Genomic DNA, 13,827 nt, shown 5'->3' on the forward strand with positions numbered 1-13,827 from the left:
AATGATATATTTCCACCTACCCGCCTCAGGAATTGCTTGAAAATTAATGGGATAGAGGCCTAGCTGGCTTTCATGTGTTAAACAACACCCTTGTCCTACTGCTGGTGTTCATTAAATGCGGAACATATAAAATGTGCTCTGAACGGAGGAGCCAGGAATAATTATAGTGTGCTAATTATTGTTAATTTTACCACAGCTTTGAAAGCCTGGACTTTCTGGATGATTCAAAAAAGAGATTGCAACCCCTCCATCCCATTAAAGTAGCCGCACAGAGGCAGACGAGCAATTTCCCACAGGCTCCATTCTTTCCTTATTTGTAGTGGTTCAGCTACTTATATGGGACACAGAAAAAGAAAAGCAACGATTTACTCTTTTAGAATCAAGTTATACAAAGAACCCCTTATAATCTTGCTTGTTCTTTTTAAGAACTTTTTGTCTCTCTACACTGAGTACATGTATGAAGATTATGTTTCTGTGTGTGTGTGTGTGTGTGTGTGTGTAGAGGAAAAAGCGTTTAACAGAACTTCTGACACATTGGACACCGGCACACCTGGGTTTTACTCATGATACGGTAACAAACACTGCTCCCTTTCTTCGGATTCTGCACCACTGTTTCCATAAACATTGATTTAAGGTTTCACAACGGCCGGCCGGAATACCAAAGACTCCTCCGAAGAATCTGAGGATATTGATGGCTGCATCACCTATAAAATGGGTCTGAAAGATTGTCCATACCTGTCAGGACTGAGGTGAAGATGGTGAGATAATGCTTGTGAACTGTAAACTATGTAACTGCTACTAGGAGAACTAGCGGGTAGAGAAGGGATAGCAGTGGGAAAGGGAACTTGAAACGGAGGGGGTAGGGGACAAAAGCCTGGCGATCTCACGCGCCTTACTTTTCAATGATATTCTTAAGAATTCCAGCTCAGGAGAGCAGATACCAGGCCACCCACGGTCCTCAAGCTGGCGGCCGCCGGGGGCTGCTCCTCCCCAGGTGAGGCCGGGCGGGCCGGGGGCGGGGCGGGGCCCCGCAGCCCGCAGGTCAGTATCGGTTTTCTTCTCCCGGGCTTTCGGTCTGGAGGAGGCGGGAGCAGCTCCGCTCCCCCGATCCTATCGCGGGCGGCGCAGAGCGGGCTGTGCCTTCCGTGGGACGGTGACGGGGCGGGGGGTGGGGACCGCGGGATGTGTCACCCAAATACCAGAGGGTGAGTCCGCCCAACCAGCCGGGCAGGTCCGGCGGAGTATAAGAGCGAAGGGAGCGGCCAGCGGCAGACGCCCGAGACTGTCCCAGCGCGGAGCCGGAGCCCCGCAGAGTCCCCAGCGCCTGGTCTGCCCGCGTCCCGTCTGCGCTCCGCGTCCCCACCATGGCCCGGGGTCCTGGCCTCGCGCTGCCGTCTCCCCCGCTGCCACTGCTGCTGCTGCTCCTGGCGGCGACGATCGGCCCCGCCGGCGCACAGGACAACTGCACGTGCGCCACCAATAAGATGACCCTGTGCCGCGCGGACGGCCCCGGCGGCCGCTGCCAGTGCCGCGTGCTCGGTTTGGACTTCCCGGTGGACTGCTCCACGCTGACCTCCAAGTGCCTGCTGCTCAAGGCGCGCATGAGAGCCCCCAAGAGCGGCCGCGCGCTCGTGCGGCCCAGCGAGCACGCGCTCTTGGACAACGACGGCCTGTATGACCCCGACTGCGACCACGAGGGCCGCTTCAAGGCCCGCCAGTGCAACCAGACGTCGGTGTGCTGGTGCGTGAACTCGGTGGGCGTGCGCCGCACCGACAAGGGCGACCTGAGCCTGCGCTGCGACGAGCTGGTGCGCACCCACCACATCCTCATCGACCTGCGCCACCGCCCGGCCGCCCGCGCCTTCAACCACTCGGACCTGGACGCCGAGCTGCGGCGGCTGTTCCGCGAGCGCTACCGGCTGCACCCCAGGTTCGTGGCGGCCGTGCACTACGAGCGGCCCACCATCCAGATCGAGCTGCGGCAGAACGCGTCGGAGAAGGCCCCCGGCGACGTGGACATCGCGGACGCCGCCTACTACTTCGAGAGGGACGTCAAGGGCGAGTCGCTGTTCCCGGGCCGCGGCGGCCTCGACGTGCGCGTGCGCGGCGAGCCCCTGCTGGTGGAGCGGACGCTCATCTACTACCTGGACGAGAAGCCCCCCCAGTTCTCCATGAAGCGCCTCACGGCCGGCCTCATCGCCGTCATCGTGGTGGTCGTGGTGGCCCTCGTCGCCGGCGTGGCGGTCCTGGTGATCACCAACCGGAGGAAGTCGGGGAAGTACAAGAAGGTGGAGGTCAAGGAACTGGGGGAGTTGAGAAAGGAACCGAGCTTGTAGGTGACGGTGGGGCAGAGGGTGGGGCGGGGTACCGGATTTCAGCCCGGCCCCAGACCGAAGTGAGCCGCGCTCCTTGACTCTTGGCCTACAGGAGAACTTGCTCTTTCCCAGTCCCTGCCTCTCCCCACCCCCACCAAGTTTAATAGATCCTGGGCTCAGGGTCACCTCTCTTTCTGACTTCTGGCTTCAGAGGAAGCATTTCTAAAATTCCTTCCCTTTCGGTCCAACAAGAAACCTGACTGAAGAGTTAAGGAAAGTTTGGCTCAGGGTTATATGTAAGAATCACCTGTCTGTATTACAATCCCGCATCGTTTGCCATTGACGCCATCGGTGTTGCAGGCTTACAGGCGCTTAGATGGGGGGGGGGGGCAGCGCTTTTACCGTCTTGGGTTAAGTTATTTGATTACCTCCATCTGTATCCTGGCCTTGCTGGTGAGAAGAGGAGTTCGCCAGCTGAGCCCGCGTAGTGTCCGCATTTGCTGTCGTTTGTATTACCAACCACATATGCTTGTCACCGGGAAAGAAGCCTGTTTGAGCTGCCTGAACACATTTGAGATGTCTTTGTTTGAGGGCGGACTGTGCCCTGGAAACTCAGCGTCTGTTCTTCAGCCTGCCCTTATTATAGCTGATATTAGTAATGTTTCTTTTGTAAAATGTTTGTACATATTTTGTCTTTGATAATGCTGCTGTGATTTTTTTTAAAACACGAATTTAATAAAATATGGAAAAGGTACAGACCAAAAGATGGAGTTTGTGAAAACTCACTCCAGATTTATATCTCTTGGGTTTCCTCTCATTTCCCATGACTCAGATTTCTTATTTCAAATTCTAACACTTTTTTTTTTTTTCCCTTGCAGGAGCGGGCATTTCATTTTGCCACTCCAGTTTTTCCTGAGATGACTTACACAGGCTGGTATAAATACTGGTCTTTCTAAATAAGATTGTTTGGAAACTTCCCCCAGAGTGCAGGAGGGTGGGTCTGGGGGAGGAGGCTAGAACTAGGTGCTGGTGTAGGGAAAGGGTACCAGTTTCAGGTTCACTGAAGAATCTCCAGTGGAGAAAAAAAGCACTACCCTTGTTTCGGGAGCTGTGTCTCCTTTGACTCCCAGCCCTACTTGGAAGCAGTGCTGTTATTCCCATGTAGCCCCTGGCGATTTACTTCATGTCAAGTATCGCGGTTCCCCAGACAGGTTCAAGGACTTTCCCATGTAGTTACAACTAGTCTGTAGTAGGCCCGATGCCCTGGCATGTGTGTGTGTGGGGGGGGGCAGCACGCACCCAAGTTGTTTTCCTAAAATTTCACTAGTAATACGCTTAAAAGCTTTTACTTCCTATTAGCTGTAAAAACTGGCAACCTATCGCTTCCTGGCCTCTTGGCTAAGATCAAGTATAAAACTGGCAACCTGCCTTCTTCGTGCTTCTTTCCTCATTTTCACTCCTTTGGTTCATTTATGTGGAGTGTGCTAGAAGGTCTCTCTTGGGTAGCCTACAGGTAAAGAAGTTTCAGCAATTACCGGGAAATTGATGCAACAATGGGTGTGCACAAAGGAGGGAGTGGTTGGTACACCTGATGTCAAATAGCTAAACGCAGGGCTTCAGTTTCTTCCCCTGGAATCCATCTCTTGTTCCTCCTCCCACTCCTACTCTGTACTTTATGCCTACCCCTCAAAGGCTGAAACACCAGTTAAGAACCAGGGAGGTGGCTTTCAGCTGTGGCTTTCCCATCTTGGGGTGGATCCCTAAGTATATAAGCCGTCCTGCTAGGGCACCACTCCCTTCAGCCACCCCCCCAACCCCCCAAAGTCTTCTGGTTCAAATGGGGCTTAAGGAGGGGAGTGGTGTAGGCTGGCTTTCCCAAAGTACAAGTGCCCGAGGCCAGAATGGGAGCTGTAAAAGTGTGAGACTCCACTCTCGTTCAGTCCCCTCGAGTCCCTGAAGTGCCTTAGCTAACAGGACCTTGGGCATCACCTCTAGCCCAGGCCCTCATTTTACAGACAGCACAGGTGAGTGATTGCTCAAGACGAATGTTCCTGTGGCACAGCTGGAACTAGACAGTCTCACATTCCCTAGTCCAGGATTCTTTTCACAACCCCCAGGCTGCCATTGTTTCAAGAGTCCCTTCAAAAAGCTGGCACTTGACTGACTACAAAATAAACAGATTAAGGATTGAGTGGGCAGCTGAGCACTGGGAAAGGCCCTGAAAAAGCCTGTTTCTCCACAGAGCATCACTTCCGGATACCTTGTAAATTCTTGCATTAATTTGGGCCTAAGAGTCTTTGCACTTTATTACACTTAATACTTCACAAAAGCATTTTTTACACCTGTCATCTTGGCGACATTGACTTACTGGAAATAACCCCAGTGATGACAAACCTGAGTTCAAATCCTACCCCACTAGGCAAGCAAGTCGCTTACCTCTGTGCCGTTTCCCCATCTGTTGAATGAAGCTTTCAGATCTTTTTCATCAATGCAAAGGTTAAATGAAGTAACTGGTAAAAGTGCCTGGAATGACCTGGGCACTTAGAGTTCAGGATATCTTAAATTTCCTCCTCTCTTATAGATGGTATCCATTTCACATGTCAGAAAACTGAGGTCCAAAGAGATGGGGTAACTCAGGATCATACAACCTCCATGTGCCAAAGCCTGGGTTTAGAACCTTTGTCCTTGGCTCCCTAGCTCAGGTCGCTATTCTGCGCACCAAGCAGGCTGAAACACTTGTCTTAGCCACTTCCTCCAAGGAAGAACCCTTCACCTGTGTGTTTCGAGACTCAGCTTGCATTTGCTGAGGGCAGTATTAACCAGAACTAGCTCTCTCCAGGGGCTTAGCCTCTACCTCCAGGATTTCCCCTAGAACACCCATTCACTGTCTTGGGCACAGTCCTGGGACTGCCCTCAGAAGGAATGTGAGGACCAGGTGTGGCTCACCAAGCAGGTCGCGGCTTGTCTTCTGAGCCCTGTGGGAGGCTCATCTGATTTCCTTGTTTCGGTCACTGGGGCTTTCTCCACTCTTGCTGTTTCCTTAAATGGAGCAATTAAAAAAAAAAAAATCACATTATTCCCCCCCTCCCTCGCTCACATTTTTTGGCTTCGCTGTTTTCCAAATAGAATCACAGAATGTCAGAGGTGGAAAAAAGATCATCGAATCCGTGACTCCATTTTGCTGATGAAGAAATGGAGGCCCAGAAGGGAGAATGGGTTTACTCGAGTCAGGCACAGAGTGGTAGTGTTAGTAGAGCGCCAATACCCTGATTCCTCTCTTGTCTAATGTTTGCTCCACTTGTCTCCCTGGTTAGTCTCCTGCTTGTTTTTATTTTTAACTTGATCATTTCTGCTCTTAAATTGCGTGGTGAGGACCTTTGTGTGAAGAACACGGGGCCCCCTCCTCCCTGATGACACAGCCTCACCCCCACACCAGACAAGAGCATAGGGAAATCATTGAAAAAAATATCATATTTTTCAGAGGATGACATAATCACATTGTGTTCTAAAAAGACCACTGGCTGAGATATGGAGAACAGACTACAAAGGAGTGAGAGTAGAGGAAAGGAAACAGTAGAAGACCAGAAGAAGAAGAATTTCAGGTGAGAGATAAAGGTAATTTGGACCAAGAGCAGTTGTATAGGATAGTGGTTGTGATGGAGAGAAGTGGGTGTATTGGAGGGATGGTTAGGATATAAAATCAATAGGACTTGGGGATGGATTCAGTATGGGGGTGGTAAGGAGGAGGGAGGTGTCAAGAATGGTTCCTAGGTTTCTGGCTTTCATGACTGATTGGTGGTACCAATCATTCCCTGTGGCAGAGAACACGGGAGTGAGAACATCTTTGGTGAGAGTGGAATGATGAGTATAGTTTTCAGACATGTTGGATTCAGCTAGGAGTTGGATATAGATGTCTGGTGTTTTATGGGCTGGAGCTGGGAATTCGGGAGGCACTGGCATATGGGTTTTGAAAGGCACTGGAGTATAGGTAGTACTTCAAAACCGTGAACTGGGATGCGATTGCCTATGGAAAAGTAAAAGACTGAAAAGGGAAAAGAACTAACACCATGCCTCAAAAGGCTCCAGCACTTCAGGGGCAGAAAGAGGAGAAGGAATTGTAGAGGAAATCAGGAAGGGTCAAACCTAGGAATGGAGACAGAAGGACAAGTCCAGATTAGTACCAGGAGACAAGACCAAGTCAGAAGTTGGGGGCCACTGACCACATTGAGAGGAGAGTGTTGGTAGGAGCAAAGCCCCAGACCAAGACAGACTTGACTGTCTGCCATTTATGATTACTGTCCACTCACTGCCTGCTGTTTGGGGGCAACCATCTGGGGACAAGGAGAGGGTTGGCATAGGCAGCTCAAGTGACCAATCTGTGAGCGCTGTGGGAAGGCAAGTGGCTGAGACTGTCTGGGTGCAACTTCTGGCAAAGCTACCTGTCAGTGTGTGATCTTGGATCCAGTTATTTAAACTTCTCATGCCTCAGTTTCCTTACTTATAAAATGGGGACAATAGTATACCTACCTCCTCAAAGGGTTGGTGAGATAAGTAAATATGCTAGTACACGTGGGTGCTTAGACCAGGGCCTGACTCACTGTGAGCGCTGTAATGTCAGCTGCCGTTGCTAGCTACGTTAAACTTGAATACGCATGTCTAGTGCAAGCTCGTGAAGGAAGGGGCTGTTTGTTTTTATGCACCTCTGCATTTTCAAACCCTAGCATAGTTCCTGGAACATAGCAGGTGCTTGATAATTAATGCTGATTAAACGGATGGATAGATGAAGTGGATACAGATATCTCCCCGCATGGCTAGCTCTGCCTGGGAGTTCAAACAGAGCCAAATACGTCCCTGTGACAACTGGGGTTAACCATTGAAGCAGGTAAATTCCTATGCTTCTATTCATATCTCACCACTCAAAATAATATTCAGAAGCAAAAGGAAGAGAAAGAAAGCCACTTAGAATTCCATGAAGGTTTTGTTAATGAAAAGCAGTGTGGAATGCATTTAAATAATTTATGAGTGGAACAAACACAAAACAATAAGCAAGGAAAATACAGCAGGAAATGATATGCAGAAAGTTAATAGCTTTACTATATAAAGAACCGAGACAAATGGATTAGAAAAACAATGCTCTAATCAAGGCCTTAGCTAGGTACCTTGGCGCAGATGAGAAAGGGCGCCCCCCTCTGGGCAGATAAATTAGAAAAAGGCCCCCCATGTAGTTGGACCCAGTCTTGCAGTGCAGGCTTGCCAAGCTCACAGGCATGCCGGTAGCTTCGTAGGAAGAAAAATGTGCCCCTCCTCAGCTGAGGGTGCATAGGGAGATGACTGCAGTCAGACCTGATTTTGACCACTGTATGCCCTTGACCTGGGTGCAGCTCATACACAGAACAACCTTACGAGGTGGTCCTGACGTCAGTAGAAAATGGACAGAGGTCACAAATAGACGACTTCGAAAGAGGAACTAGAAATGATAATAAGTATCTTTTTTTTAAAGTTTTCTTTCTTAAGTAATCTCATCACCCAACACGGGGGCTTGAACTCACGACCCCGAGATCAAGAGTTGCATGCTCCTCCGACTGGGCCAGCCAGATGCCCTGATAATAAACATTTTTAAAAAATATATCTAACATCACCAGTAATTACAGCAGTTCAAAGCAAAGCGGGACAAAAATTCTCCCCTGTGAAATGAACGCAACTGGTAGTATTCAGTGCCGATGAGGGGGGTGTGCATTGGTATAACCTTTCTGGAAAACAAGTTGACGATATCCACCAAGGACCTTAGAAGTGTTTATTTTCTTTGATTTCCTAATTCCATGTCAAAGAATTTGCGTTAAGGAAATAAAACAGTAATGCACACAAAGGTTCACATATGAGACGTGTTCCCTGCAGCGATTTTATCATAGCAAAACGCTCGAAGCAACCTGTTATCCAACGACACGGAGATGGTTATACAGGTCCACAGCTCCTTGGGAGAGAGTTTCAGAATTCAGAATTCTGGAATTTTAGGACAATTTGGGGCATGTTATTTAGCCCCCTCTGTGGGTCTGTGGCAGCATTGTCCACAGGTCTAGGTTTCTGCCATAAAACTTATTTATAGTCACACTAATTGGTATAAATAGACCAGAAATAGCCCTAGGCCACTTCAGGTCAACTTTGCTGCCAAATGAGCTGGCGCTGAACTTTTAAAACAGCTTTTGGTTTTCCGAGCGATTTGGACTTGTAAGTAAGGGATTGTGGATCTGTGTACGTTATAGTATAATTTTTGAGGACTTTCTAATATGGGGTGGGGTAAGCGTCACAAAACTGTATAATAATCCCGCTCCATTTTAAAAAAGAAAAATGGGAACACATTTGTTATTTTAAATGCACCATTTGCTGTTTTGCATCTAAGCCGACCACATCTGCTTTCTTTTCCCTCTTTTTCTGTTCTCCCCGCCCCCTTTTTTTTTAAATCTTCAAGCGGAAAGGTATAATTTTTTATCAGGGTAGGACTCAATCTTTGCCCCACTCAGCTTTCTCTGAACAGCCTGCTGAGGGAGGCAGAAGAAAGGGAAGGCCTCCTAGGCCACCTCCCACCTCCCCGTTTGGTGAAGCTGAGAGTGAGCCTTTGCCTATGCAGAGGGAGGGCCCCTTGCTTGGGGGAGGAGCAAAAGAACCTAAATCGCTTTGTGTAAAGAAACCAGAGGGAATTTTTTGGGTGGAAGCTGGGGGGATAGGGGAAAGGAAGGATCACCTCGTAGGGGGTTGGAGCCTCTCTTAGTTTCCTGGAGCTACCACGATCAAGCACCACAAACTTGGTGGCTTAAAATAACAGAAAACAATTTCTCAGGGTTCTGGAGGTGAGACGTTCAGAATCAAGGTGTCAGCAGGGCCATGTCCTCCCCCGAAAGCCCTGCGGAAGCATCCTTTGCATCCTGTAGCTTGTGGTGGTTGCAAAGCAGTCCTTGGTCTTCCCTGCCTGTGGCAGCATAATCTCAGTCTCTGCCTCCTTCCTCAGTGTGTGTCTGTGTCCAAGTTCCCCTCTTCTTATAAGCAAGAGTCATTGGATTAGGACCCATGTTAATCTAGTAAAACCTCCTCTTAACTTGACTATATCTGCAAAGACCTTATTTCCAAATAAGGTCACATTTACAGGTTCCAGGTGGACATGGATTGGGGGGGGATACTGTTCAATCCAGTACAAACCCCTAGTGTGAGACTTGACTGAGAAAGGAAGTCTAATATTCCATTTTTTTAAAGAGAAGGTGAAGGGGGAGGGGCAGAGGGAGAGAGAGAATCTTAAGCAGCTTCCACATCCAGCAGGGAGCCCTACTCAGGCAAGATCTTACAACCCTGAGATCATGACCTGAGCCAAAATCAAGAGTGGGACACTTAACTGACTCAGCCACCCAGGAGCCCCTTATTATTCCATTTTTTTTAAAGGCCCTTTCTGCCGAATGAAAGAATGATGTATATGGACCTGTGAAATGAATTTCCTCCTTGCCTTGACCCCCAAATTTTCAGTATAAGTTGGCTATGCAAGTGTGCCGTATGGGCAATGTCATTTGTATGGAAATCAAGAAAAAAGTATTTCTTTGTATCTGTGAGATAAGAAGGCAACAACCATGAGAAGTGAAATCAGGAACCCCACGGGAGCCTAAGGTAAGAGCAGGAGCATCCCTGGGGGTGAGAGCCAGGATCTGAGCTGGTATCTGGTTATGGACGCACACAGAAATAAAATGCAAAGATTCACCGATGGAGAGAATAGGGCTTTCTGTTGTTTCCAACTATGCTTTTATGTATTTCCAAATTTTCCATAATGATATAATTTATTTTAATAATCAGGAAAAAACCCCCAAAAATTATTTAAAAGAAGAACAGTTCATGGTGATCTATTATTTAGACTTTAATCCAGATTTTCAGAAAATGCTTAAAGACCTGGTAAACTGGGTTCTTCCTTTGTTTAGTCTAATCAGACCACTAAATACTATTAAAGCAATAATTTTCATCCTTCATGAGTATAATTATCCTCTTTGATCAGCGTGGGGAGTTTAAAAAAATTATTCTCATTATTTCATTAAGAAATCCTAAGTAAAAGCAATTACTAGCTTTTATACTAAAAATTAATCAGCTCGTATTACAACTGTCTAGTAGCCACACAAAAACACTTATACTTGGTCATCGTTTATTCTATACTTTGAAAAACAAATGAAGATTCAAGATTGTGAATGAATAGACATTAGGCACTTGCTGTGTTGCATCACTGTGCTAGAAACAGGAGTAGAGCAATAAACAATTTCTGCCCTCAAAGATCTTACGTGTCAATGCAGTAGTGGTGTTGGGATTGGAGGATCAATTAAACAGGTAGTTGCAATAGTGTGGGGCACGTGTTACTGATATGGGAAACGGAAGCAAAGGAAAAAATTGCATTTCCTTCCTGCCTACAGCCCATTGACAAGCCCTTGAAACGGGTAGAGTGACCTTCCTCCCAGAGCTCAGCTGCCTGGATGTTGACACTTTGCTAAGGGCAAAAGGCAATCTTAGCTTAAAATTATCCTGACCCTCCTCCCCACCTCAGGACCCTTTGAATCTAGTTTCACATATAAAAATTCCTTTGGAAACTTCCTTTATATTTATCTCCCCTGAAATATATGTTAGCAATTATCCTCCAAGCATATGGCCCACTGATACACATCTGAAGGGTCTCATGACTAAGGTTTTATTAGGCAGTAATAAATAACCTTTCCCCAACAATGGCTAGCCCTGTCAAGGTCCTGGAAACCTTGCTTCCAAAATACCTTAGAAACTTAAGCTATTCCTAACCCCCTTGCCACCTGAAAGTATATAATGGGCCACTCCTCATGACCCCAGTGCGGCTCTTTCTGCCCACGGTCCTGTCCCTGTGCTTTAATAAAAACCACCTTTTTGCACCAAAGACCTCTCAAAAATTCTTTCTTGGCCATCAGCTGCACACCCCATTTCCACATCATTACAATGAGGGAGTACTGGGCTCTGACGACATACATCAGGGAGAACTGATGAAATCTGAGGTGGAGGTGGGTATCATCTTAGGGAAGATTGCTCGAGGAAGTTCTATTTGAACTGAGACCCCAGGATAAATTGGGATTCATCAGGTTTGAGAAGAAGAGGAAGAGGAAATGGATTGAGGACGAAAACAATAATGCAATACTTGAGTCCATCAGTGAGGACTGTTTCCGTTCCAAGTGTTAACAATTCAACTCAAACCAGTTTAGGCAAAAGAAATTTGTTAACTTGTAAGTGGAAAGTGAAGGGGAGATGTTCGCTTCAATCATGGCTGGATGCAAGGGCTCAAACAATGTCAGGTTTCCATTCCTCTCATCGTATCTTTATTCTGGTTTTGGTTTGGTCTCATTCTTTAGTCCAACTTTCTCCTCATCATGGGCAAGATGGCTGCCAGCAGTTCCAATCCCATATTCTCCTAATTTAAGGGCCACTGAAGAATGTTATCTCCTTTAACTTTCCTTTGGAAATAGAGTCATTGTAGATGTTAATTAAGTTAAAGATCTTGAGAGGAGATCATCCTGGACCTAGGGTGGGCCCCCGATTCAATGACTGGTGTCCTTATTACAAAGAGAGGACACACAGAAACACAGAGCAGATTGTGACATGAAGCAGAGGCAGAGATTGGAGGGATACATCTACCAGTCAAGGAGCTCACTTGTATGGAAGCATGTTGGTGATTTTGACCCCGGGGTTTTGTGTGAGGCCACCCTGGGTCTCAGAGCCACTATTTACAATCTCTTAGTAGGAATGACACAAGCACGAAGTGCTGCTGGTGCACAGAAAGTGGGGCAACTTGCCAGGCCTGGTGCAGATGCAAGACTGTCCCCGTGAGTGATTTCTGCCCTGTGTTTTGAAGAATAAATCAGGCAGGTGACAGTAGAAAAGGCATTCATAGCAGTTGCCACCTGTGCCCACTCATATCTCCCGGCATGTTGGTGCCTGGCCCATATTTCTGCACATGCTGGTCCAACTGGCAACTGCCAGCATCTGAATCCTTTTGCTTGAGGCTTTCTCTGAGCTCCCAGGAGCACATGAAGGAGGCTGGAAGTGCTAGAGAATTAATCATCCCCAGGACAGCCCTCAACCAATGACTAGCTGCAATTAGTAGATAAATAAATAGACCAGCAACTTCAGCCTTCACTTTGGAAACTCTGAGGTGTGTGTTACATGGTCTTCCCATGTTCTTCAGAGGGATTCCTCTCCATCAGCCCCCATTTGTAACTAGTTTGTTAATGCATCATTTACTGGCTTCCTTTCCTTCACTGTCTCACTTCCTTACTCCCCAGCTGGTGCTTCCTGGGATCACCTCCCAAATGAATGTCTTGCATTTGAATCCTTGTCTCAGGGTATCCCTCTGAAGGAACACCAATTTACACAGCAGCTCATACAGAGAAAATGGCTTGTCCAAGAGCCTGGGGATGGAAGCATGGAGATCTCATGACACATTTAAGCAACTGTCCAAATTATTTGAGAATCTGCTGTCCTGGTCTCTTGTCTACTATGTGGACTTGTCTGGGGCTTAGAAATCAGTGGGTACCATGTTGTAACAACTCCTGTTTTATCTTGGGAATTGTTGGAGTTTAGAACAGCAGAGGATTGTTAATTTTCCCACGACTTCTCAGACCAACACCGTGCTGGACGTGTAGTGTGCACTCCATAAGTGTTTTCGAATTAATGAACTTGTTTGTTTGTTTATTTATTTATTTATTTATTTATTTATTTTAAAGATTTTATTTATTTATTTAACAGAGACAGCCAGCGAGAGAGGGAACACAAGCAGAGGGAGTGGGAGAGGAAGAAGCAGGCTCATAGCGGAAGAGCCTGATGTGGGGCTCGATCCCATAACGCCGGGACCACGCCCTGAGCCGAAGGCAGGCGCTTAACCGCTGTGCCACCCAGGTGCCCCGATGAACTTGTTTATTTTATTGAAATTAGTATATAAAAAAATTCCAGTGCCTACTATATAATGCATGTTCAATAAATGTTTATTGAATAGAACCAAAGGACCCTGGAAAGTCAGACTTTTTTTGAACAGGCATTGTGCCACCTAGTGGTGATTTTGAGGAGGGGGCTTTGCAGGCACTGGTCTTGTGTTCTATTATTTTGGGGACTTTGATTTTACTTAGGGTTCAAGGTTGGCAGCTGACTTATTTGTAACAGCAAAATGACAGAAATAGCTTGAATGTCCAGGGACAGGGGGATGATAAATCAAATGATGCGATATCATCTTCATAAAACACCATGCAGTGATCAAAATGGATTAAGTTGATGCGTATTCACTGATACAGAACTTTTTCCAAGACCTGTTGTTCGAGTGATAAACTGGAAATCACAGAAAATACTTATAGTGTGATGTCATCATGTTGAAATAAACACGAAATACCCCATATATCTTTGGTTGTTTGAGAGGTGGGCTCAGCAACAGACTGGGTAGGGTGACAAGATGGTTTTCCAGTCCCTTCCAGTTCTGAGATACTGTAAT

At 47.1% G+C, this 13,827-nt stretch overlaps 1 protein-coding gene across 1 annotated transcript; it reads left to right on the forward strand.

Annotated features, from left to right (window-relative positions):
* The first annotated feature begins 1,283 nt into the window (after positions 1 to 1,283).
* Positions 1,284 to 3,139, forward strand: TACSTD2 (tumor associated calcium signal transducer 2). The gene has a single exon (XM_040626688.1). The coding sequence runs from the start codon at positions 1,365 to 1,367 to the stop codon at positions 2,334 to 2,336; it is 972 nt and encodes a 323-aa protein (XP_040482622.1). The 5' UTR covers positions 1,284 to 1,364; the 3' UTR covers positions 2,337 to 3,139.
* The last annotated feature ends 10,688 nt before the right edge of the window (positions 3,140 to 13,827 follow it).

This window comes from Ursus maritimus, unplaced genomic scaffold (genome assembly GCF_017311325.1).
Source record: "Ursus maritimus isolate PB19 unplaced genomic scaffold, ASM1731132v1 scaffold_12, whole genome shotgun sequence".
In the NCBI taxonomy this organism is placed as follows: Eukaryota; Metazoa; Chordata; class Mammalia; order Carnivora; family Ursidae; genus Ursus; species Ursus maritimus.

Bases quoted from the DNA above. Each gene is read 5' to 3' on its own strand.
- TACSTD2 (XM_040626688.1), top strand. From the start codon at position 1,365: ATGGCCCGGGGTCCTGGCCTCGCGCTGCCGTCTCCCCCGCTGCCACTG.